At 40.5% G+C, this 27,380-nt stretch overlaps 3 protein-coding genes and 1 long non-coding RNA gene across 5 annotated transcripts; 3 read left to right on the top strand and 1 right to left on the bottom strand.

Annotated features, from left to right (window-relative positions):
- Nucleotides 1–1,961: 1,961 nt before the first annotated feature.
- On the top strand, nt 1,962–7,206 carry LOC102708296. Its single transcript, XM_015843803.2, has 3 exons — nt 1,962–3,842; nt 6,189–6,381; nt 6,738–7,206. The coding sequence occupies exons 1-2, from the start codon at nt 2,609–2,611 to the stop codon at nt 6,335–6,337; spliced, it is 1,383 nt and encodes a 460-aa protein (XP_015699289.2). The 5' UTR covers nt 1,962–2,608; the 3' UTR covers nt 6,338–6,381; nt 6,738–7,206.
- A 2,636-nt stretch (nt 7,207–9,842) lies between these two features.
- Nucleotides 9,843–12,315, top strand: LOC102713946 (glucan endo-1,3-beta-D-glucosidase-like). Of its 2 annotated transcripts, none has more exons than XM_040520127.1 (5): nt 9,843–10,126; nt 10,414–10,822; nt 11,241–11,269; nt 11,724–11,958; nt 12,059–12,315. In XM_040520127.1, exons 2-5 carry the CDS (start codon nt 10,747–10,749, stop codon nt 12,082–12,084), a joined length of 366 nt encoding a protein of 121 aa, XP_040376061.1. In that variant the 5' UTR covers nt 9,843–10,126; nt 10,414–10,746; the 3' UTR covers nt 12,085–12,315. The 2 variants fall into 2 exon arrangements, with proteins under 2 accessions (XP_040376061.1, XP_006643985.1); XM_006643922.3 differs by having other exon boundaries at nt 10,281–10,822.
- A 102-nt stretch (nt 12,316–12,417) lies between these two features.
- Nucleotides 12,418–13,741, top strand: LOC121053317. The gene has a single exon (XM_040520126.1). It carries the CDS (start codon nt 12,732–12,734, stop codon nt 13,407–13,409), a length of 678 nt encoding a protein of 225 aa, XP_040376060.1. The 5' UTR covers nt 12,418–12,731; the 3' UTR covers nt 13,410–13,741.
- A 6,944-nt stretch (nt 13,742–20,685) lies between these two features.
- Nucleotides 20,686–22,246, bottom strand: LOC107304757. Its single transcript, XR_001550783.2, has 2 exons — nt 22,004–22,246; nt 20,686–20,944 (listed from the first exon to the last, which is right to left on the bottom strand). It is a non-coding gene; the product is annotated as an uncharacterized LOC107304757 (long non-coding RNA).
- Nucleotides 22,247–27,380: the final 5,134 nt, after the last annotated feature.

Genomic DNA, 27,380 nt, shown 5'->3' with positions numbered 1-27,380 from the left:
CAAGTGTCTTTGGCATTATGTATCGCTTTATAGATAGATCATTTGTGTCAAACTCTTTGACACGGACCTCTTTCCTATGAGCCGTCGAGGAAACAAGGACGTCAATGACAACATCATTGATGTCGAGATATTGTATTTCAGTGTTAATGACTATAGCGCTGATGAAAAAATATCCATTTCTAGAATAAGGTTTGTAAGAACCTATTTATAAAACAAATTTATAAAAATAACTAAATTATAAAAATATCTTAGATACATCGAGTGTGTACAGAGGTGATAATAGACCAATGTCCTTGGTTGGTCGAGCTCCCAGTGTCCCACTGTCAACACCACCTATCAATCTCATAGCTTTGTTGATACCGTCGGCTTCACTGGCCACCTGCTCGTTCTTCCGTCTCCCAAGCCCATGAAATTTTCCTCCTTTCGCTCTCGCTGTCTGCAACCTTAATATTTAGAGCCTGTTTGGATGCTACAATGAGTTTCATGCCTGAGAAAAAACACACGCCTAAAAGTAGCCTGCTATTCTGAGATTTTTAATCTGGTCAGGCAGCCCTGAGTTTTATTGTTTGGTTTTGTGCGATGGAGAAGAGTGGCTGGCCTAAGTCAGGCGATGTATTTTGGTCGCCTGAGCCTGATGAAGCTGCCTGAATCAAGGAGCATCTTAGCTTCTTAGGATAGCAATCAAACAACCTACAGACAACTCTCATGCTTGCTCCTAGTCAGGCAAATCTGTTCCAGGGTAGCGGTAGCAATCAAACAACCTATAGGTAGCTCTCATGCTTGCTCCTATTCAGGCAAATCTATTCCAGGGTAGCAACCAAACAAGTTCTTAAACCCTAAGTCCACTGCCATCACCAAAGTTGTAGGAGTTTGAGGTTATCAGAGCATGAATAGTCAAGTAGATATGAATGTTAGAAATATGCAATATTAATCCTGATTTTCTGTTGGATGTGGTTTAGCATGTATTTTATTCTGAATTCAATCACAGAGGGACTAGCTATAAGAAAACTTTTACAAAAATATGTTAAGATGTACCTCATGCAATTAGCGTGAAATTATGATACAGGATAACTACAACACATGATTTCACGCGTGCATGGGAGGAATTATGAAAGAGTCATTGGTACCATGTGAGTGGTACTACATGATATAACTAGTATAATTGGTAGCCGATAGCATCAATATCATCTGGGATCAAATAATATGAACAGGTATTTATTAATAGTTAGTAGTCTAGAAAAAAAAGAAATGTTCTAAAAAAAGGACAAAAAAGGAAGGATCTACGGCCATTTGGCTCATCTCCCTGATAACTTGAGAGCTCGCTCGACGACCTGTGAATGTTCAAAATGCACCACTTGCCTCATTTCACCTCCACACCACCTCGCATCACCGCTGCCACCGTTGTCCCCCTTGGCGACATACGAGTATGCGAAACCACTGCTAGGTCTCAACCACACGCTCTTCTCCTCGTCCTTCGCCTCATATATGGCATGGGAAGGGGTGGTGGTGGCAGAATCCGTTAACCTCTCATTCACGCTCTAGGCACCTCACGTATTTTGCTGCTTACCATCCTGTCGTGGGTCTTCCCCAATGCCATCGTAGTAACTTCTATGGCTAGCAACGTAGGTCATCCGTATGTGGGGTTAGTTACCATGATAATTATCCTGTATTTAAATATTCTTTTAAAATTATGATCAAATTTGATGAGGCACGTGGTCAATACGGTTTAATTTCGGAACTAGGAAAAAATTCAGTGTTTCTAAACATATTCAAATTTCGCTGGAAATTGAGAAGAATTATGGCTTTAGCACTTTTTCAAGGTTTAAAGTCTGAATAACCGATTGATCACAAGACAGTCAGAGTCACAGGCTGACAGCTGGCCGCAACTGTAGGACTGGTTCGCCCTCCAGTCCAAGTCGAGACAAAGCCAAGGAATTCAATCTCGTACGAGCACTCCCCGACCAGCCAATCCCTTCCCTTCTCTGCCTTCGCGCTCGCCTCCGCGACGCCCTCGAGATCAAACCCTAGCCTTTGTTAGGATTAATCTTGTTATTTTAACATTATTGAGTTGTGTGAGTGTATGCGTGAGTTAGTGTGATTAGCGATAGCCATGAGCTGGGTGTATTTGTTAGTGATTGCATGCAGCCGGTGAGTGTTGGCTTGGAGGGGCAGCCAAGGCAAGTCATGGCGTGAGTAGATCAGCTAGCTAGCATGCATGCATGTGTGTGTTAGTGTTCTATATGCAAGGAGTTGTGGCTGCATGTATGGAGACGTGATTAGTGGGTGAATTAGTCATGGAGTGAGTGGCTGGTTGTGCGGTCAACATGGCTAGTGTGCTGCTGTGCGTGTGTGCTATTTAAAGCGTGTAATCAATGTGTGATTAACCCGTGGAGAATAGAAGGAGAAGTGTGTGGTGGTTCACTGGTGTGCAGTGACCAGAAAAATCTCTAGTCTCATTGTTTCCTTGTGTATTGCTTCCTCCTCCTCCATCAGTGTGTTTCTTTGTGTGTGTTTCATCGAGTGAGAAAGAGAGAGTTGTGTGCAAGTGAGTAGCTGGCCATCAGCCTTCTTCCCTCGCTCGCTGTCGTCTCCTCCCACCAGAGCACGGATGTCGTCACCACCGCTGGCCACGCTGTTCGTCGCCGCCGACGGCGTGTCCCACCCCGCGCCGGAGGGCGCCACCGTGCCGCCGTCCGTCTCCCCCGACCGCGCTGACGGGCAGCCCTCCCCACCGCCGCCACCCCCGCTGTCGACGTGGGTCATCCTGGGCAGCATCCCGCGCGTGAGCGCCGCGGATGGAGAGGGCGGGCTGCCCGAGGGCGCCGACCTCTCCGTCGCGCTCGCGGCGCCCCCGCGCGTCGCGATCCTCACCATCTCCCCGCAAGTCTTCCCGGAGCCCCCCACTCCCCGCTTCTTCCCGTTCATCCTCGCCGCCGACCCCTCGGGTCTCCTCCTCCTCCAGGCCAACCTGGGCTGCCCCCTGAGCCACGAGGTCGTCGACGGCCCGCGCCGCCAGTCGTTCCAGTGGCGCGACACCGCCTCGCGCTACTTCGTCCTCAACGCCATCACCGCCTCGGTGTTCCGCCTTCCGGACCCCGAGGAACCCATCCTGCACCAGGCCCTCCTCGGCCTGATCGCCTCCCCTCGCGGCGGTGGCCACTACATGGTCGCCGAGCTCCAGCCCTTCATCGGCTGCGACGAGGGCACCCTCCTCTGCTTCTCGTCCGAGGTTGGGGAGTGGGTCGAGAAGAGCATCCATTACCCGCTCCCGCCCCGCCCGTTGGCCCCCATCTGCGTGATCTCGCATCACGGAAGGCTCTGGTGGGTCGATCTCACCTGGGGCGTCATCACCAGCGACCCCTTCGCCGACAAGCCGGTGCTGGGCTTCGTCCCGTTCCCGCCGGACAAGGTGCTGCAGTGCAGGGAAGCTTGGGGAGTGACCGACAAGTACCGCTACGTGGGCGTTAGTGCTGGCAAGCTGCGATTCGTGGACATGTACACCCGTGCTCGCCACGACGCTGTTCGTAAGGTTAGCGTGTGGACGCTGGCAGATCCGGACTCCACGGAATGGACGCTCGAGCACGAGGCGAGGTTCGGGGAGATCTGGGCCGATAAGAGCTACAAGGCGACTGGTCTGTCGAAGATGATCCCCGTGCTCGCGCTCATCCACCCCGAGAACCCCAACGTGGTGTACTTCTACCTGGAGGAGCACCTGTTCGGTGTCGACTTGCGCGCCCGCAAGGTTGTGGAGTGCGATGCCTACAAGCTGGTCGCGCCGCCGAGCTACTGCATTGCCAATCGCTTCACTCGCGCTTGGGAGCTGCCACGGGCGCTCTCCTCAGGTAATGCATCGTGCATCGCTGCATCGTCAATGTGTGTACCGAATAATTGTCCTGTTGCTCTGTTGCCATGTCTCTGCTCTGTATTGATTGTCTCTGATGTATGTTCAAGCTGTTCCTCTTCAACATTGAAGCTGTATTGTGTACTAATTCTGTCCTTTCTTTCATGGTCATGTAAATTTCCTTTGTGTTTAGAAGCTAGGGCATGTGTGAGGGTCTATGGCCCATCATGAAGGGTGTCTCTACATAATTAAGCTTCAGTAGTTAACTAAGTGCAGAAAAAAGTTTGTAACTTCCAACTAAAAAATGCTTTCGATTTGAAATGTTGATTGCAAAACAAATTTTAAGCTTTTCAACTTGAATATTTAAAGTTTTAACATGAAATTTCCAATTCTCTACATGATTAGCAGTTTGACCTTTCATTATCCAGTGAAAAGCCTGTACTAAAAACCTCCAACTTTCATTATCTCACATTCTCTTTAGGTAAAAAAATTTCCCCCAAACATGACCAGAATGAGCCACGTAATCAGTAAATAATGGCGTTTAGATTCACAAAATAGACTTTATAATTATATTTAGACTTATCTATTAATGAATGTATAATTTGTATATATAACTAGATTTATTAGCATCCATATAAATCTAGAAAATACTAGAAATTTACATTGTGAAGTGAAGCGAGTACATGGAAGCTGAGCCGTTTGATAGATAGTAGAGCTGTAACGGTCTTGAAAAAAAAAAGAGGAGGCTTCTTTGACTGATTAGTAATTCCCTCAGAAGCATCCTGAGACCGAGAAAAAGAAAGAAGGAAAAACGATCGACCATGCTGTTGAAATCAAGGCCCTAATAATTTTATTTAGAATTATAGTCAAACCTTAAACTTCAAAGTAGCGTGAATTAACATTCAAGTCCCTACAAGTACCATAAATTAATTATATATCTATTCAAAGTGAATGTATATCCAACAAAATAAGTAATTTGTGATCATTTTCCTCTATTGCAATTAGTTTTTATTACTTGCAAAAATGATGTGAACAAACAATGAGTAGAATATGTAAAGGAAAGAGAAATGGGCAAAAAAAAACAAACAAATAAACCGTATTGTTCATCGATGTTTCGACATCTATATAACCATAATTTCTTCCTTGCAATGGGTATGCACTCTAAGACTCTACTTGATAACGAAATTATTTCTAAAAAATACTAAACAATTTATAAATTTTTAGAATATATCCTTTAATTACAATATATTTTCTTAGACGACACACATAACATGATGGTCAATAGTCATGCGAATGCATGAGTTCATATATATACTAGTTGAATTGCAAAGTTTCAACTGAAAGTTTCTGTCTTTAATTTATTAATGCTATGAAAGAGTTCCATTGTTACCTAACTAGTGAATAGCGAGGCCCATCATGTTGTTTGATTAGGAAGGTAATTTGCTATCTTGGAACTCTATTCATGTTTATTGTGATGCAAATGCTTTGCTTCATGAATATTGTTCATATTGAGATTAAGCTTCTTGGTTGCGTCAAGAGTTCAAAGATATCTCCATGGTTCCCACTGAAAGTAACTATTATAAAAGATATAAATTCATTTATTAATGTGATACAGTTACCAAAATATCATGCTAGCTAAAAGTGTTTATTTGATTCCAATCCATAATTCCATCTGCATGTCTTCTCAAGCATGTCATTGGGTATGTATGCATGGCTAGCTATTCAGTAATCAGTATTTGCCTTTGCCTTAACCTAGTTAGAGTCTTCATGCACTAGACCTGGATGCTTCATGTAATAAATCAGCAAGTTTTCTTTATTGTGCTCAAGGACGTGATCAGAAAGATTCTTCCATAATAGTTTGGCAAGAGCTACTAAAATTATCCACATTACGATGTTTTCAATTATATAAATTGATTTTATATCTTGTACTAGTGTGCTCTTGATGTGTATAAATTGATGCTGAGATACTAGTATGCTTGACTTGTATTTTGGATAGTAGACTACAAAGCTTCTGTTGGTGCTTATGAACGAGTGTGAGACTAATTATTACTGTATAGAGTAAAGTTATTTACTTCAATATATGTGAATGCAATTATTATATCTTAGGCTCTTAGCTGTACCAAATAGCATCAGAATTTCGACAACCGGCCATTGCGCTTTCCTGTATGTATGTTGTGTAGTTTACTGGTTTAGACTTGTTTCCTATTAATAGAAAGCACTTTAGCAGGTTGAGTATCTAATGCCATCAAAATACTACATTTTATCTAAATTATCTTTAGACTGCACAATTCCAGTTCTGCCTGGCTTGCGTGGTTGACTTCTGTTAATTTTTTTTTTGTGTATGAAGGGATGGCCAATTGGTCTAATGCTATCAACCTGGCTGAAAAGGGTAAAGCTCGATCATCCCGGCGATCTGTTAAGAAGAGTAGCAGGATGATGGGCTCGCCAGGGGATTATCACTTGGTGGGACTCACCAGGCAGACATTCATTGGATGATCGGAGGAACATGGAGCAAGAGGTTAGGGCTAACTGTATCCTAGGTGAGCTAGATTTGTGTGTTATCTTGTTTCTCTAACTACTCCCTCCGTTTCATAACGTAAGATGTTTGACTTTTTTCTTATAATGTTTGACCATATGTCTTATTCAAAAAATTATGAAAATATTATTTATTTTGCTTGTGACTTACTTTATTATCAAATGAACTTTAAGTACGACTTATTTTTTTTATATTTATACTAAATTTTTGAATAAAAAAAGGCCAAACGTTGTAAAAAAAAGTCAAACATCTTACATTATGATACATTATGAAACAGAGGTAGTAACTTTTAATATCATGTAATAGTATCAGCTGTAGCAGGAGTAACTTTCTTCTGCCAAAATCTCCTTCTGATTGCAGGTTTAGTACTGGACTGAAATTATGGAGTTGGGCGTGGGACATGAACATGTTGTTGGCATGTTTTGGCTCTCACTGGGTGCTTCATGCACATTAACTTAAACATGTTCTTTTTTGTGAATCAGATGGCCAAATGTCAACGAATAATGTTGGTTGATTTAGCTGTAATGATGTATCCCTCCTTGGATTGAACGCTGTACTTGGCGTGATGCTGCTTCAGACTTTTCGAGACTTGAGAGTCAATTCAGTGGTCTACTGCTCCTTCACTTGTGTGCATTTGGTGATTGGTGTTCCCTCCTATGCATTGTTTGCTGATCTAGATCTTCACCTGTGGGACAATTAGAACGAAATGTGCTCCCATGCTTTGTCCAGTGGTCAGGTCAGCCTGCACACGTGGGAAAATGTGCTGAATTTTTCAAAAGCGTGAAAATTCATTATCACTTTCAACTCAGACAGGACTGTTTTTCCTTTCGGAAAAAACGCAGCATTTCGAACTTCATTTCAGTTTACGACTCCGCCGCGGTACAAGCAAACAGAACAGCAGCTCCTCGCGGACGGCACGAGCTCCACGATTCGAAGCTCCCGTGTCGGCATCGAGGCCGAGATGCCGCCGCCCGTTCGCCGTGGTTCCGTGGGCCATCCTGGCCGGCGTCCGCGCCGCCCGCCGGGAGGCCTCCAGGTATGGGAGTGGGACACAGGCTGACAGGCCCCGCCCTTCGTCTCGCGGCGCCCCCGAAGGCCGGAACCCGTCACCCTGACAAAAGTGCCCCTTCCGCCCGCGCCGCCGACGCCTCCTCCTCCTCGTCGCCTCCCATGGCGCGGCGTCGATCCTCATCATCGACGACGACGAGCCAGGCCCCATCTCTTCCTCTTCCGCCGCGGGCGTGCCTGTGGTAGCCATTTCCCGAGCAAAGTGCCAGGAGTGCGCTGCGGAAAACAGGGTTTGCCAAGCTGCCGAGAGGGGTTCGTCTCCGCCGGCTTCGCCATGGCTTGCGAGCTCCAGCCACCAGTCCCGATTGCAAGAGGTAGTGCCAAGGTTATGCTCGTCTCTTCCTGCATGGCGCTGTATTGCAGCGTTGAGTTCACTGTAATTGTTTGGTATGTTTCTTTTTGTTAAGCTCATGTCACCTACCCAGCCTGCTGCTTGCCTGTTTGCATATGGCTGTTTGCCTTACTAGTTGCTGCAAGCCTCCTGGGCAACTGCTTAAATCAACTGTGATAGTTGTCACTTGTGAGTACTCAAGTGGGGTCTGTGTAGTTGTCACTCGTCAGGTATAGCTAATCTGATTGAATTGCCATGAGGGATACAATTAAGGTGATCTGCTGGCCCTCGTCGTCTTAAAAAATGATAATGAAATACTGCACATCGGTAACTGGAAACATGCCTTTCAGAAGTAAAACTGCCAAAGAAATGTTTCCCATTCGTGAGGACTGAATTTAGAAGATGCAAAAACCTATATTGGTGACCACGAGTCTTTCAGCATGAGTAGTAGCATAGAAATAAACCTGTAAGATAATTCATCACAGAAATTGATTCACTTGATTGCTCCTTTTTTTCTTTTTAAATTGTACATGTAACTGTAAACATATTGTCTTGACATCTTAGCAATTTGACAATAATTGTATGCTCTGTTGTGCAAGTTGTGTTTGTGGTTCTTGCTTTGGCATGTCTTAGGGGCAAGGGTTTTTTACGCAGTTCTCATCAGATGCATAGTGTGAGAATATACAAAATAAAATGATAACAAAAATAACACTTGAGTGTGTGCTTAGCTGAATATATTTGGCTGTGGTAGGTGGCAACTGTCCTCAAATATGATTATGTGAGCTTATCTGTAAGCTATGACTAATTAAGAAAGTACTATCTTAACCTATTACTGCCGTTGCTATTTCCTTGAATTGCTTATCCATTGCTTAAATTTGCCAAAAAAAAAAGAAGGAAAGGCATTGAAACAGTTGAGCTCTCTTTGGAAGTGCACTATTTCAGGATAATATATATAATACGTGTAGATATCAGTGAGGTTACTAGAATATAGAATATCCGATAATTCCGTGAATGTTTTCCTTTTCACTTGACCAAGCTGTATTTGAAATTGATGTTTCATCTTGAAATAATATGTTTTTTTGTCTTTAATAGTATATGCAGAATGATTGTATGTACTTATAAGTTAATTTTGTAGTCCCACTTTCAAATTCACATGTATTTGGAGAATTTTGAGATGATCATAGATACTGGTTAGTTTATTTCATGACTGGAAAGGAATTTCTTGGGAACCTTCCGTCACTGTTTAGTCCTGGTAACTTTTGTCGTATTGTACCCCAAAAGTATGAAATCTGGTTCAAATAACCCCAAGTATCATTGTTATGTTAGCATCACTGCATATGCACAAAACATCACTACGTATGTGCAAAACATATGTATGATTTATCCCTGGAGAAGCAATTGTTAGTTCAATACATGGTATTATGGTTAAGAGTTAGTTTCTGGTTTGTTTAGCATCACAATAAGTGTGACCAAAGAATTCACACCACAAGCATTGATGTTCTCTCCTTATGTGACCAACCAATAGGAATATGGATTGAAGTTAATGGCTAAAGCTCCACTAGGCGACCTTAAAACTCTTTTTCATGTATAGTCAGCACATGTCTTGCAACAGCATCTAACAGTGGATTTTTTTATGCCTTTTCTTTTATATAGCTGTAGGTAGCACTGAACTCAAGTTACCTGGGTATCGGATCTGATGTTGCTTCTGCTTTCCAATTTTAGTAGAATGGCTTCTTTGTGCACCGAGGTCATTGTTAGTGTATATGAAACAAAACTTTTTGGTACATTCATTCTTGGTTTTGCTTTACATACATGTGCAATGACACAGAATAAATGGTACATCCCTTTTTATCCCACTAACTTGTGATCTTGCTTGTGCTGCATGTTCAAAAGTGTCCTCACGCGCTTAGCAATTGTTGCCTGTAGTGAATGACTAGCTACCAATTAGTATCATGCATCATGAGGTGCTCCCATTTTTTCCTTTTTGTGTGTTTGTGTGTGTGTGTGGGGGGGGGGGGGGGGGGGGTCTTCCCATTTTCTTGTTCATGCAAAAACTGTTAAAAATTGACTGAATCAGGAATTCAATCACTCTGGGAAGAGTGGCAGCCAGCAAGGCATCGAAGCAAAGTCATATATGAAACAGAAAGGAGAAGAACAAGGCACAAAGCAAGGTATGGGCTGCTCACCATGTGTCGGTAAGTGACTGCTGAGAGGCTGATTAGCTGATGGATAGAGGGTTATCTTCTCTTGCACTCCTGCAAAGGGATATATATGGTGAGGTAGTATGAATTGTGGATCTATTACAAAGATATGGAAGCCGGGCCACTCATGTTGTACAAATAAGCACTAGGTAAACATGCTTTTCAGTTTTTTTTCATCCAAAGTTTGTTTCTATAAAGCCATAGGTTAATCCAAAAACATAAATCTCACTCCCATAAAAAATAGGGTGTCAAACTGTCAATAATTGCACTGACAGAGAACTAACTTCTGAAATTTCAAACCAGTTTGAACAGTGGTGCATTGGTGCTTTCCCTGCTATTTTGACTTGCATACATCACAAAGGTCATGGACAGAGGTAACCACGGTTGGACTGATGCTGGATTGCTGGTCAATGTGGGCCAAAATGTTTGTCTGTAGATCAACCAAACTCTGCGATCAGATCAGGCTTCAGAGTTCAGATGCCACACTCAGAAACCAGAATTGTTTATCCTGCTCAAGACCAGGCGCACATGGTAGGTTGCCCCGGGGAGAAGCCATAAACCAGAGTCACATGTACCATGACCATCATCATCAGCCTCCTATTGTTTTCAAGCAGTGGGATCTACTCTACTCAACAAGGCAATCAAGTAGCACCTTTTTTAGCTTTGCACCGTCTATATAAACCAGCCATCTGCACTAGACCCCAGCACTCACCTGTCTCTTTTAGGCCTCCACAGTAAAGCTTGGTACTGGTGCCTGCTCCAGAGCAAGATGGCAAGAGGGGCTCAGCCATCTGCATCCCTCCTGCTCTTCTCTCTGGGGCTTGTGCTCCTCTGCTTCACCTCAGGTAAAGCTCATTGCCCCCTGCCAGTATGTGATCTAGCACTGTTTCTTCAGAAAAGTAAGGTTCCATTTCTGCTGAAGCTAGCCCATTGAACGTTTTTTTCAGTTTCTAATTGTTCTGACTTTATGAGTCTTAATAGAAGAGGTTTTCCCCGTGTTGTACTTGTTGATTTGTTCTAGAACTCAAAATATGGTGAATACTATCATTTCTAGACATGGCTGCTGGTTTCTAGTGAGGACAGAATACTGATCTCAATAGTTCAGGGAAAAGAAAGAACCTAGCTATCAATTGTAGATTCATTGCCAAGATCTGCTTATGAGCTGCACTTGCTTGCAATCCTTCGTCAGAGAATTGTGCGTAACATTTTAAGTTATTTGGACTTCGAAACCTATCTAAAATTGGCAGTCTTCTCTTCTTGCAGGAAGCACCATTCGAACTGTTGAAGGGCAGGTACCTAAATTTAGCCTTTCTTTTTTTCTCTCCTGCTTCTGTTTTGTGCCTGTCACTATTCCTTTCTTTTACGCCTATAGCTATTCCTTTTCTTTTTCCTGATGAAGTGATGATTGATTTGCGAATCCAGACAATAATGTAATGACCGAATATGGCATTAACGAACCTTGTCGTCTACGTCTGTCAGTAGTGAAATGCAGAGTTCTTCCGTAATCTAAGCATTCACGTCAGGACAGTCTAAGCACCTAGTTATGACGTGCAGAACTCCCTAAATTCAGTGGAACCAAACCTGATATAATAATACAAGGGGCACAAGGATACCATCAACTGCATTTTTGAGCCATTCTCGAGACATGATTTGTCCATTACCATACCATCTATATCTTTTAAATCTGAGTACATCTTCAGTGTCGCAACACACTGATGAATCCCCTTTGATCTGTGCCCAACGCAGAAAACTTGGTGCGTGGCGAAGCCATCAGCAGATGACAAGGTTCTGACGGCGAACCTCAACTACGCCTGCTCTCAGGTGAACTGTGGAGTGATCCAGCAGGGCGGCCCGTGCTTCAACCCCAACAACCTGGTGTCCCATGCCGCTGTCGCCATGAACCTCTACTACGCTGCCCATGGAAGGAATGCCTGGAACTGCTACTTCCAGAACTCAGCTCTCGTCGTGCAGTCTGACCCAAGTACTGAACCTCAACGATAGAGATCTTTTAACTTTAAATTGCTCTCTCTAAAATCTTGTCCCTGGCAGAAGGTCTGAATCTGCTTCTTTCTTTTTTGCAGGTTATGGTTCTTGCACGTACTACTGATTTTAAACTGAGGTCGAGGTCGAGGCAGAATCTATGCAGCGATGTTTGTATTAGGATGTCTTTTACTACTGCCATGTTAGCTGTGTCGAGATTCATTGCGATGCCCTGAATCCACTGATGCTTAGTTTATTGATATATGATGGACGTTGATTTGCTCGGCTCTTGGATGCTGTTTGTGGCGTCTGTTCCCATCGCTTTCATTGGACGTTTGGAAATTCAGACTTGTTGATCAGTATCCTTCCTCTCATCATAGCAGTAGATCACTTGTTTTTAGTTTGATTGAAACGGCACATCCATAAAATGAAACACGGCATCGATACCGTAAAGAACAAACTTTCAGGGGTGCATCTGAACACCCAGTTAGTTCTCTGGTTCAACTTTCGAAAGTTGTTTTTTGGACGGATGGTGTATTTGATTTGTCACTTATGCTGACTGATAAATTCAGATCTAGGAGTACTAAAATCTTGAGATTAACTTAAGAAGAAATCAAGATCGGAACCAGGGAAATCGCAGGTATACGTCGTAGTCGATCGCAGAACGCAGTGTATCGTGCCGCAATCCACTCCAATCTGCCGCGCCGTGCGCGTCCGGACCTTCAAACTGCCGGCGTCATTCGCGCCGCGAGGGGCGCGGCATTTCCGCCCACGATGCAGCCCTTCTCGAGGCACGCCGGCTTCTTCGCGTCGCTCAAGCAGGTGGAAGACCGGCTGGCCGCGGAGCAACCGCCGGCGGCGGCAGCGGCGGCGGCGAGACAGCCTGAGCCGCCGCCGTTCTCGGACACCATGACCGCGTCGCCCCTCTTCCTCGGCCCAGCGACGGACGCGACGGCGGCCGACCGCCCAGGCGGCGAGAGCAGCAGCCCGGCGGTGGACTTCCTCACGCTCAGCAAAGACGAGGAACCCAGAGGAGGCGACGACGGGGAGGACGACGACGGGGATGACGAAAGCGGGGAGGACATCGCGCGGCTCGTGGCGCTGCTCGGCTTGTCACCGCCGCCACGGGGCGGGAGTCAGGGTGGCCACAACGACGACGGCGGCGGGTGCGACTGCAGCGGCGGCGACGGGTTCTTGGCCAAGGTCGTCGGCGTGGTCGGGCCCAAGTGCGACAAGGAGAAGAAGAGGGTGGACGGCTGGGTGCAGCATTACTTCAGCGGCGGCGAGTGCAGGGAGCCGGCGAGGCTGGCGCACCTGCTGCTCGCCAAGGCGTCGTGGTCCTGGGAGGGAGAAGGGCACCGGGGTGCATCGCCCATCGTTTTCCCGACCACCGTGAAGGAGTTCTTGGATCGCGACGCCCCGCCGCGCTGGACGGAGGAGGAGCAGAGGTAGTGCTTCTGCTTACCTTACCTGCTTGGCCAATGGCCGTGGTAAAAGTTGCAACTTGCAAGCTGAATTTGTTTGCCCTTCTGAAAGAACAATGTGGTATTAGCAGATTAAACATCATGGCAAGATCCTACAAACGTTGCATGATAAATCTTGTACATGCATTTACCTGAGTTTTGGAAGAACTTTTCACAGTTCACAATATCCAGTGACTTCTTTCCCTTTGTGTCCCCTCTTGTTCTTTGTTTCCTTCTCTTTTGCCAGTTTTATTTGTATGCTTTATTTCACCATAATAGAATGGTTATATGGTAGAGTCTCTGTACCTTTCTGCGTAAAAAAAAAATCAAGTAACAACTCTGGCAGATAGATTAGATGCTACATCTGCCAATGACAAAGATAGCGAAGTCATTATAATCTAGACCCTACACTTTAAGAAGTGGCTTAAGATCCCCTTTTTTTCTTATATTACCGTGAGAATTACTAACCCGTGAGAGTAAACAATGTATTCTTTCTGTCACTTGACTGAGCGGATACCTGTTAGAACTTCCGTAGAAGAATTTAGCTATTTGCAAATGTTAGAAATGCTGTCATTTCAATACTTATATCTTTTCATTTAAAAAACCTCTTTAGCTTAAAAAAATAAAATTTAAATGGATAGCCACATATAAAATCAAATTAAGTTATTTTGTATATGAAAAGAATGGATAAAACAGTCCAGGAAAAATATATTACTTTTATTCGTAGCAAACTAGCCAAGCACAAACATTCAGCTAGTGTCCATAAAAAAATTAGAAAATATTTCTCGCCTATTTGCCACCACCGTTTATATAACGTGTCAACGTGAACTGAGGCGCCACGAAGGCGTGTTGCTGCTGCTCAGATCCAGCAGAATGAACGCTTCACAACTCACAACCCTCTTTTTTTTGAAAAAAAACGTATTGATAGTTTTTTTTAGGTAATTAAAAAGGCTTCAAGAGTTCAACACAATATTCTCTCGGCCCATCAAAGCCCATCAACACAATATTTTAGGTAATTACAGTTGGGCTATTCCGGGATCGAAAAGAACGTCCCATCAAAGCCTAACGGACTCGAGTTCAATACCTCTCTGCCCATGCCTATTTTATTTTAGGCCCATCATGTAACCTGTTTAGCCCACGATATTCTGTTGACTTATGGTGCGTTTGGTTGGTGGTAAAGGTGGGATGAGATATGATATTTATATTTTTAGGGATATAATGATCTAGATCTATATTTGGTTGGATGGATGAAATAAACATATCTAATTATTAATAAATAATAATATTAATTAATCAACATAAACATTATCCTAATTAGTACAAATTAACAATGAAATATATCTATCATCACTAATTAACACTAATTTAAACTTATTAATTACTAATTAATAATAAAACACGCTAATTATCACAATACAATCACTAATGAACATTTGTTAGTAGGGTGGATGAGCTCATCCAATCAATTTGGCCAGATACACCCATCCAACATTTTCATGAAATATTCTTACCTAGGTCACTATATCAGTTTCGTCCGTGAACCAAACACATTAAAAGAACTATGTGGCCATCTCCTGTCCAGGGCCGTCCAGGAGGGTGTGCGAGATGTTCGATCGCATAGGCCTCCAAATTTTGGGGCCCCACCTAAATTTTTTTATTTTTTAAATTTTTTAAGAAATAATTTTATTACTAAACCTTCGGAAAAAATATTTTTACCGTATGAACCTTTTGATCACGCCACCAACATTGGCCGAAAACAAGAACTCGCAAAAAATATGTCTTTTCTTTTGTTTATAAAACAAGAACTCGGGAGTGCTTTATTTCCTCAATTTTTTCATTTCCTCGTCAATCATAATGTATTCTAGAAACATGAAGTATGATTCAGGTGCTGAAAAACGTAAGATACAAAGGTCAGATGTGTCAACTCAATCTTAATTATGTGAATATAATTGAAGATTTATTTGATGGATCGATGATACATTTCAGTAGAAGATGAGGTTAGTAGTACCATTTTTTTTCTTGTAGCATTAATATTTGTACAAAATAACATACTAAAGTTATATAGTTAATTGAAAGTATGTTTATTATATGAAATTTCCAAAATTTAGGGCCCTGATTAGTATTTCGCAGAGGGGCGCCAAATTTTTAAAGACGGTCCTGAGTCCAGCAAACCAAACATATCTAGAAGATAAGATGATGTTAGAGTCAGACTGTTCATGTCGCGAAACGTAAACATTCCTGCATGCACATGCACTGACGTACCGTGTTCCAACCGAAGTTAGGTGAAGCAACTGAAGAACATATATATTATTACTTTATTAGCTTAAAAGTATAGTACAGTAGTCACTAGTCAAGTTAGAGAAAGCTCAACGTTTTATCTGTTCCACGGTGCAAGAATGTTCCATATGCATTCCAGTGGCGTACGCTCTTGAAAGTTGAAGACCAATAGAGTTTATTTTACCGAACTACTCCTACATAGGAGTGGAACCATAAACTAATTATGTGTAAGGCTAAATTAACATATACTTCATTGTTTTTAAAACTTACATGGTAAATTAACAAGATATGAGTGAGATTATTAAGCTAAGTATAGAGCTTAAGCCTTAACTGCCCTACGTTTGATTCCGCCCCTGCTCCTATGTCATTAGGTTAACTATTAGGTCGCCCTGTATTTTGGCAGCTAGACTTTCTTGAAATTTACATCATTCTATAATTTGTAAGCTCTCGATATTATTTTATATGTTTTATATCATATTTCTTCTATCCATAAATATAAATATAAGAGGTTATAAAGATAAATATGGACAAACATTTATCCATATTTATCTCTAGCTTCTAAACGTGGTTAGTATAAAAATACACTAAAATATGGTAATCTAATTGAAATATTACTTTGAGTGTTATATCGGTTATATGTGCTGAAAAATATGTTCGAGTTCTCTTCGCCATTTGCTTAACATTGCAGTGGCATCAAACATAAGGACTTGCATGCAAATACCGACGATTGTTATGATGCTATGGGCATATAGGTACGGAAAATTCCTTAAGGAGTTTGAGTCTCTTCTTTTCATATTTATACTTATAAGTCAATATTTAAATTTTAATCTTAAATTTGATATTGATATTGGAGTTTTTTCGTCGTAATTTATTTTTCAGCAATTGCTTTTAGATTGTTTAAGAATTTGTATATAAAAGGTTTATTCATAAATTATTTTTTATTTACAAAAATATAGTTTGACAAATTATTTACAATATTAGTATTTACTTATTATCTGCTCATTGCTAGGGCTGATACATGCTTTGCAGTGGTATAGGACTATCAGGGTCACTTTTAGCTTTCTAGAAGAAACAACCAAACTACATATTTATAAATAAAAAATAATTTATGAATAAAAGTTTTATATACATGTTTTTAGCTATCTAAAAGCAAAGGTTAAAAAATAAAGCACAATTAAAAATATCAAAATCAACATTTAAGATTAAAATTTTAAATTTTAGTTTATAAACATAAGAAAAAGATGAGACAATGTGTTCTCGACCTTATTGAAAGGCAATAATGCTCCTCCACCCATGGCCTAAGTTCATCGCCAATCGACTTTTCTCAAGTTTCAATTGCTCCATGTCTAAATTCCAAAATTTTACTTACTACTCCATCTGATCAAAAATGTTTGTTATTTAGAATAAGATTTGATCAAACTTTTTAAAATTATAACAATCAATATTATGTTGAAATAAATTTATAAAATCTAATAAGTTTATGATATTATAATATTACTCTTCGAGTAGAATCCACGTGCATCATTTGTTTTGTATTTAAATTGAGCATTTAAGAAATTGTCGATGATCAGAGTTTTTAAGTTTGAAATCTTGTAAAAAAATAACAAATCTTTTCGACGGGAGGGGGTACATATCAGTCGAGATTTTCTGGGTACTTTTAAGTCTAGCACAGTTAAGTTCCTTTCCTAATGTGGAATACAAAGCTTGGATAAATTGAGGCAATTAAGAGTGTGCTGTGCTTAGGGATGCTAGCTGGGAGAGAGCAGGGGGACCCGCTGGTGATTGGCCGAGCAGCGGCTTCATGCGTTTCCTCGATCAGACGATCACCAAAAATTGCTATACATACGATGCTAGTACGATTCACGTACGATGTAGCCGGCCGGCCGGACGAACAATGCTTCAACTTCTGCTGCTGTACGTCAGCGATCGTCAATGCTTCGACAAAACAATGACGTATGCTGTTTGTATCGTACATGAATTGTACGGTAAAATCGTACGTATAGCATCTCTCGACGATCACCATGCTTCATGCTATTCATGCGTTTTTGTTGCTATGCTGTCCATCGATCACCTTGTCTCCAAACTGTCACAAAGCCAGCGATAGCCTTTTATTCCGGGCTTTGCTTGCCCGTCGCATACTCGATCGACAAACTTTTCTCTCCACATGCAACACCTTTTTTTTTTGCTTTATTTTTTACTGGGATGCTATACAGGGATTGCATGTCTTATGTACACAGAGGACTTGGGCACGATCCATCATAGAAAATCCGATAAAAATTCCGGCTGGAAAAGAAAAACATGAAGCTCTCCGATGAGGAATTTGGATAAAAAAACGACCAGCAACCTGCTGACATGTTCCAATTACGTATACGTTACCTACCCTATTCTTTACAAATTGAATTCTTTGCGAGGTTTTTATACACCAATTTGATCTACGACATTGTAATCAAAATCCACCATGATTTAACAACATATATTTTCTTGTTTTCTTCTATTAGAAAAATTATCCGTGTGTTGATGTGTGGTGTGGGACGATTACCAAATGATCATGATTATCATCTCTGTGCCATTTTGCACACATGGGCCACTCTGAACATTATCTAGCAATATTCTTCAAAAAAAAATCCATGTCCATGGATGCAAAATTCGTCCTAGCGACGTACTGAACCCAAGGACCTTATGTCACCTCCAACAATAAAGAGCATTTTAAAAGACAACTTCTTCAGTGGTCTACTCTTAGTAAATAGCTTATAATATAAATGATCCAATAATTCATTCTCACTTGATATTAAAATATATGCAAGGGACTATCTCTTGATTAAGAGATAGCTTTTATCTCTCATTTATTAAAAAATTATATAGTATACCTTATAGATAGCTTATAGATACCTATTGGAGGTGGCCTTAGGACCATATCAATCACTTTAGGGGGTGTTTGTTTCTAGGGACTAAACTTTAGTCCCTAGTCACATCGGATGTTTGAACACTTATTATAAATAATAAGCATAGACTATTAGTAAAACTTAGACTAATTTGTGAGACAAATCTAATAAACCTAATTAATTCATGATTAGTCTATATGGTGCCACAATAAATATTTGCTAATAATGGATTTATTATGCTCAAAAAATTCGTCTTGTGGATTAGCTCTCATTTATGAAATTAGCTTTTTTATTAATCTATATTTAATACTTCAAATTAGTATCCAAACATTCGATGTGACATAGGGCTAAAAAGTTTAGCCCTATCTAAACAACCTCTTACTCACTGCAAAATTGCAACGGCTACGGGTGATTGCATCTAAATGGGAGCCAGACCGGGACACATATACAAGGATGCAAATGTGTACATCTGTTTATCCCCATGATCTCTTCTACGTTTTCAATCTATTTTCGCTTTTATTTATATTTATAAGTTAAAATTTAAATTTTTAACCCTAAATTTGGAGCTGATTTTTAGGGTTCATCGTAGTTTATTTTTCAATTGTTACTTTTAAATCGCTAAGAACAAATATATAAAAGTTTTATTCATAAATTACTTTTCATCTGTAAATATATTGCTGGACATTTTTCTAAAAAAATCAAACAATTACCCATTTTCTGCTCAGAACTTTCACCCAGTCTTGTCAGAATCACGACAAAGTAGAAGCGGTATTAAGTTTTGATCAGAGGGAATGTGTGATACTCCAATTGACAATACTAATGGCATTCCAAAGATTAATTTTTGATGGGGTCAGTAGGACGTAGCAATCACACGCACAGTAGGACGAACCTCCGGGCCGGGCGGTTAGGAGAAGTGGAGCAATCAAGAACGACGATAGGCTACCAAGTGTGGAACATGGATTGTTTTAGATTCGGAGGAAGCTGCTGCTGTCGCCGCGCTAGGCACTATCCTCCGCGCAAACGCACAACTAAAAACTCATGGTGCCACGTCGCCGTGCATTTTTCTTCTTGGTCTTTCTTTCGATTAAAGTAAAGCGCATATACACACATTAGTACGGCCTCTCTAATACTCCCTCTATATTTGATGCCGTTATCTTTTTTATATATATTTAATTATTCGTTTTATTTAAAAAAATATAAAATATGTAAGGCTATATATATATACATAGAAGTATATTTAACAATAAATTAAAAGATATACAATAATTAATAATTATGTAAATTTTTTAATAGGATGAATAGTTAAACATGTATAAAAAAGTCAACGGCATCAAATACTGCATACTCAAAGAGACAGTTCAGCGGCATTTTTTTATTTTACGAAGAAAGAAAAATGCATATACACACATTTATGTGGGCTCTCTAATACATAATTGAAGCGACGGTGATCAGCGACGAAGTTTTTACATTGAGCTTTCTTACGATATTTGAAAGTATGTCGAGGTAACATGTTTTCCAGCGTAAAAATTTAGTATCTCGAGATACAATATATCTTAAGATATTAAAATTATGCACTAAAATTTTTAGTACCTTAAGATACTTCTTAGGATACATACTTATTAGGATACTTACAAAGGAGTGTTAAAAACATTTTTACTTATACCTCACTAGTGTGCGTAATGCTTATGAGTATCACGATTTTAATCTTAGTAAAATTGCATTCTTTGTTAGCTTAATTAGAGGCGGAGGCACAGGACAAAAGACGCTCTGAGATCTCATCTAGATAGTTTCGTGAGTACTAAAATTTTAGTGTAAAATCTTAGTACCTTTCAGTATCTATTTAAATACTATGAAATTGTTCATTATAAAGAAAACAAAATGGCTCAAAGCATCGGGATATATTGTTCGCATATGGATCAGTTTGATACGTATAGAAGATAAATCAGATCCTTAATTTCAGTTATTTATTTAGAATTGCAATGCTGCCCTACGTAATAGTGCGTAGTCGTTTATACAACTATTTTTCTAACATGAAATGATTATGCTTATGGTCAACACGAAGATGGGAGGACAACACCACTGTGCACGCACACGGACACATTGATATCAACAAATTACAAGGCACGGGTGAGAACGATGGGCCTTATCTGATGAACAGAACAGAGCATGCTAACACAACACCAAAGCTCGCCAACCGTGAGCCGAGCCGTGCCTTTAATTTAATTAGCCACCATTATTATCCCTTCCCACCATGATCCCTTCCATTATTTGATTGCAAGGAGCACAGTGTACTATCCTGATGAGATTGTGAGATACTGAGATGGTGATCAGTGCCTTCAGTGGCAGCCGTCTCACTCTTCAAAAGCTGCATGGAGAAAGGTTTCAGCTACTATCAGTGGTGAAAACTAAGCTAGGTATAGCGGCCATATAGATTACCATCTTCCATGTCTGTCTCTATGTCTGTCTGCACTTGGCATTTGATGTTAAACCAAGATCCAGGGCCATCTTAAGCTGTTAATCCAGCAAGTTACTCTGCTACTACAACGCAGGCACACGCTACTCAGTCAGTGTGCCGTCCAACACAGCTAGCTGAAACAACCTATGGCGTGCTACGAAAAGTTTGATTGCCTAAACAAGTCTTAATATCAAGCATATATTATAAAAAGAATTAGTTTATAATTTATCGAAAACATTTAAATTTTGAGCTTTGCTCTGCTCCTTCCTTTTATAACACAATTAATTCTCACTCGTACTATCTACCTCACGACCAATGTATATTATGTTTCAAGTTTACTAGCATATTGTTCATGTGTTACAATAAAAATTTATTATAAAATAAAATTAATAAAAGTGGTTTGATATACAAGTCTCGGTTATTTTTTTAAAAAAAATACGAGAGAGTTGATGATATAATAGATGGCAGATTTACCGTCATCATCACCACTACTCAATTAGGAGTATATATATATTTATATTAGGACAAAGTGCTAATATCCATCCGTCCAGATTTATCGAGTAAGATCCGACGGCCCAGATAAGAGCGCCACGCATCGCCCGATCGAACGGCTGCCAAAGCGAAACGAGCCGAATAATTAAGCCGAGAATTTGGGTAGGAGACACGGCACGCGGCCGTCCCTATCCTCCGTTAAAGCCTCCCTCCTGGATCCATGGGAACCATCCATGCATCCACCGCACCGCACCGCACCGCACGCATGGCGCCGGACGTCGCCGTCAGCACAAGCGCCGGTAGGACCGGCCCCCGGCCAGCACGCACCACGAACGCGACGCCGCACTCGCGCGCGCGCCTCACGCCCCCGTCACTACCGCTGCAACCCCCGCCCCCGCGCGCGCGCGCGGGCGGCAACATGCAGCGAAAGAGGAGAGGAGGGATCGATCGATCGAGCGAGCGAGGAGGAAGACGTACCGGAGATCGAGGAGACGAAATTTATTACTCCAGAGAGACGCCGGGCGGGACGACGCCGACGCGAGGGACGGTGAGTGACCGGCCGCCCGGCCGATGATAGATGCCTCCATTGATAGGGCCAGCGCGCGCGCCTTTTCCCAACTAAGAGCCGTGGGAGACCGGTCGCCGTCGGTCTCGATCGGCCGCCTCCGCCATTAATTAATTCATTAAATGGAGCGAGCGGTCATCGTGCTCTCGTAATTTTTATTATTTTTTAAACTTTTTAAATAAAAAATTTGGTTCCTGAACCTCCGGAGAAAATATTTTCACCCTATAAATCTCTTGGCTACGCCATCAACATTAGCGTGGCGAAACAGTTTATCACGTCATTGTCGGTTTCGCTACTACATATCGGTGGCGTGATAGCATTGTCTTGCCATGCCTCACGCTATGCCATGTCGATCAGACAGCGTTGCAGCGTTGTCTTTACCACGTAACCAAAAGATTCAATTTTACAAAAATTTTATCCGATGGTTTAGTAATAAAATTACTTGTTAAAAAAGTTTAATTAATAAAAATATTTCGCTCTCGTACACATGCATGTGCTCGATCGCTATATGTATGACTCGATTGATCGATCGATGATGGAGCTGAGTAGTGGTAACTGATTGACTGAGGATGCATGTCGTATTCTAGTCGTAGATCCAGTTGCCATCAGATGATCGATCCTGCAATGATACCCACTCATCAATCCAAGCTGCAGAACAACCGGACACAGCCGATCGGTACGTACGATACGTACATGCCCACGAATATTTCGATCTGACCAAGGGAAATGTCGAGTTGCTAGCTGTTGATGATCTCATGGCATTTCAACACTGAAGAGAGATTGAGAGCTATATATACTTATTTCTTCCCCCCAAAAGAAGGGGGTTTGAACATCTGCCTCCAGTTTTTGTCGGCTATATAGCTTAGCTGCAGCTCTGGTGACACTGATCTGAGCTCCACTGTTGCATGATATGTGTCACACAAAAACAATGATTACTGTTTAGTCACCTAAAAATATCGTATTGGATGGTCTAAACTGTGTTAAGTTTTATATAGCTATGGTATTATCTCCGTTCCACGTTATAAGACTTTCTGGACTTAATTAGATTTATTTTTGTGTTAATAAATCTAAACACATATAATATATACATTAATAAATAGATGAATTTAGACAGAAAAACTTATAATATGTAACGGAGAAAGTATATTTTTAGCTTTATATTCTCATCTCTCCCCCGCGGCATGCTATGCTTCTGCCCAGATCAAGAGCTCGTCGGTAACGACGTTGGGCCTGTCTGATCCAACCCAATGATGCTGCCACTCACCACTCTACTTTAACCCTATTCCCTTTGTCCGTCTCACCATCAGTCTTATCTAGGGGTGTCCTACAAAATTAAAGGATTGGTTTAAAAATATTAGAATAAAATGTAATTAAATTTTAAGCTAAAAATATATTATGAAATTACCAACATATTACAACCCTTGAAATGTACACAGCCGACTAGACCACCATATATGTCAAATCACTGCCCCCAACTTTCCCGCCTTCACCACTATCCACTGCTTGCGGCTTTTTATTTGAGAAATTAATGGTTGTCATCGCTGGAAAGAGGAAGAGCTAGGTAGAAGAAGGTGATGTTCATAAGGCCATTCTCAATTACCCATTTATTTCACAGTTTTTAAGTGTGACACGTTAGTGTTTTAGTTTTGTTCTGTGAAATGAAAGGCATCTTTCAGTGGTTTTTTTCATTTCACAGTTTTATAGACTTAGACCGCGTTCGGCAGGTAGGGGGTAAGTTAACTTATCTCAGGCATGGAAAACGTAGTAACAGATTAGTACATGCTTAATTAATTATTAATTATTAAAAAAATATAAAATAGATTAATATGTTTTTAAAACAACTTTCCTATAGAAAAGTTTTACAAAAAATACATCATTTATTAGTTCGGGAAGCGTGCACGCGAAAAACGAGGGGATAAGTTAACTTGAGGGGGGCAAAGAACGCGGCCTTGGTAGAGCATTAAATTCGTGCATGAGAGTGTGATCAAATGTGTTATACAAATTGTAAGTGAAAGGAAGTACTGTCCTCAATGGACTTTTATATAGTTTTTATTTGTTTGGAAACAATACCATGCGCCTTTTCACTAGGATGAAATGGTTCCCTTCTCTTTTCTAATTAAATGCTTGCCATGTCATTAAAAAAATCTGATGTGACACCTAATTAATATCAAATGAAAGGGCCACCGAGAATGACCTAATCTCCGTATTAATTTTCAACTGAGGCTACTTAGCCTCAGGCTGCGTACGGTATAAGGAGGGATGAGGGCTAGTTATTCGGCGCGGAAAATATAGTAATAGATTATTACATGATTAATTAATTATTAATTATAAAAAATTATAAAATATATTAATATGATTTTTAAAGCAACTTTTTTATATATTTTTTTAAAAAAATATACCGTTTAGTATTTTTAAAAACGTGTGCGCGAAAAAGAAGTAATCTGGATAGCTTAGCATGGATGCCGAAAGGGGCCTCGCTGACTCACTCCCTTTCCTTACCTACAGCTTGAAGATGATATTTTGTCTGTTGGATTGATTAGATCACAATCCAACGACCAAGCTCGATCAGGCGATTGAAATCTCTCCCGATCGAGAGAAGAGAGAAATAGCATTAATAACAATGAGTCAGAATAAACTATACATGTATATAGGATTTGTTCACCTGATTTTCCCTAAAAACTCTACCATATACATTACCCTATTTGAAGAGATTTCAAACCCACAGGAACATGAAAAGTAAACGAATTTGATTCAATGCTAAATCAATCAATATGAATTTAAAATAAATTTAAATAGATGCATAATTTTCTACGTTTTTTTCTCTACAATTTGTATGATAGAAAATTTTCCTCTAATTTTACTGTAAATCATCCATACAAACCGAATGATACTTTGTTTTTCTTAGAATCTAAATCAATTGTTTCCACTCCAAACTGAACAAGTACTTAAGAGTTTTAAACTCAAGCTCAAATAAGCTCCCTATATAATGCCGTTCTTTCAGAGGTTTGGCTTAGTTTATACTCCATATTTTAATAGATAACATCATTGATCTTTTGGCACATATTCGATCATTCTTTTTATTTAAAATATATATAATTATTGTTTATTTTATTGTGATTAGAATTATTACCAAATTAATTTTAATTATAACTTAAATTTTTATATATTTCTCCAATTTTTTTTGAATAAGAAGAATGGTAAGATATGTGATAAAAAAAGTCGACGGTATCTTCTACAACCATATGTGATAAAAAAAAAGTCGACGGTATTTTCTACAACCTCTATCACATAATAAGTGTATTTCTAGTATTCAAATTCGTTTCACATAAAGAGCATTTGCGGAGTACTGGTTGTCCCATAAATCACCTTATATTCAAAGTTTTATCCATTTTACCCTAACTTACCTCTCACTACATATAATCTTATTTAATGAGGAACATTTAAGTTATTTTATCTCATAGCTAATTTGGCTCTACCGAACTTCACTTATATTGAGATATTGAGACGAAGGAAGTACTAGATACGAAGAGAGAGTACGTTGTTATCCATTATCAACTTTTTCTATAAAAGAAATTCTATATAGAAGTTACTTAAAAATTAAATAAATTTATTTTTAAAGTTTTTAATATTTAATACTTAATTAAATATATGCTAATTATGTTTCTTTTTTGTGTGTCAAGAAAAGCTTCAGCAGCCAGTAACTGAATCCAACGCCAGCCATTACCTCCCTGCCACATTTATATATGTTGACACACTTTGACCAATTGACCATGGATCGAATACGATACTAAAGTACTAAACCCGCTAACGATGATTGGCTCACAGGTTAGACGTCAATATTGTCAGACGTCAACGTTATGCATGATGGACATGCATGCTGATGGATGCGTAGGAAGATTAATTAAATGGCCCCAGGATAATTACCTAGATAAATTAAACCTCGTGTCACACTAGCAGCCTAGCTAGTAGCTATACCTAGAGCTAGCTAATCCATCATGCAAAATCACCCAGATGATGATCATCCGTTTCTGCTAGGCTGGCGAATCGACCTGAACAATCATATTAATTTAGCCCAAACAAGAAAGTGGGTTTGATCATATGGCTTGTCAGACGTCGACGTGTCGGCACGAGGGATTAACTGCAAGAATCAACTAATCGACCGGAAAGTTCTATCACAGATTAAGATTAAGTGTCGTCTTGTCGTTTTCTTTTTTCAAAATAAAACTTTTATGTATGGTTTTAGCAATCTAAAAATATAGACTAAGAAAGAAACTATGATGAAAACCTTTAAATTAACTTTAAATGTAAGATTAAAAATTTAAAATTTAGCCTATAAACATAAGAAAAATAAAAAGCAAAAAGATAAGACTAGCTGTAAATAAATTATATTTTATAATTAACTATTTTTTCTCTCTATCACTAACTGCAATCAGAGCGACGCGATCGAATGATTAATCAGAGGGGAGCTAGCTAGCGATCTCATATGATTGCTTGGACTTTGCTTGTTGGCGTTGTCGGGAGCTGGCCCTAGCTAGCTTAGCTGGCTGGCCGGCCTGCGAGCAGCTGTGCCTGCATCACGATTCGTGCACACGCGTCCGTGATGATTGATTAACCATGCAATTAGGCTCCATCTGTCCATTGCACCGGCGACCTAATGATTGATCGACCTAGCTAGCTGGCTGCTGATTCAGTGATTCTTTCGCGTCTCGCGTCGACAGATCCAACGGCTGCTTGTACTGCAATATATGCATTATATTTCGTTGATGTATTATTGATCCATTGTAATCATCAGGGAGTGCATTTTTGTGGGTGTGATTAGCTGTTAATGTTGGATCATCAGGGCGACAGAATAATTTAGTCGATCGGTCATCGGTCGATCGATGATTATGTGTGCTACGGCTGCTGCAATCCTAAGAACATGGATGTGGCTTGCCATTAGTTGGGGCTTCAGCACGATGATTTCGTGCGAGTGTCTACGTACGCAGAGACGTAATGCCGGCCGGCCTACTTCTGTTACATTATATGCTGATTAGTTGCATGTTTCTCCTAATTGACTAGCTAGCTAGATGCATTTGCCGTTGGAGCTTGTTAATTTATTTCTAGTAATAGGTATACGATCTATCTCGCCCGGACACGTTTTGTTGAACAACGCAGGTTAATTTCTTTTTCTTTATTTGTTGTTTCACTCGTGATCAATAAGCCCTACACGTAGGGTTTGGTTAAGAAAATTAAACACCACTGTGTACTAGGAGTACTATAATTTACCACGCGGTCGTGCACATGGTTATT

The sequence above is a fragment of the Oryza brachyantha genome, chromosome 1 (genome assembly GCF_000231095.2).
Source record: "Oryza brachyantha chromosome 1, ObraRS2, whole genome shotgun sequence".
Taxonomy (NCBI): Eukaryota; Viridiplantae; Streptophyta; class Magnoliopsida; order Poales; family Poaceae; genus Oryza; species Oryza brachyantha.
Note: the sequence above shows the minus strand (reverse complement) of the source record. Positions and strands in the feature narration are given on the sequence as shown.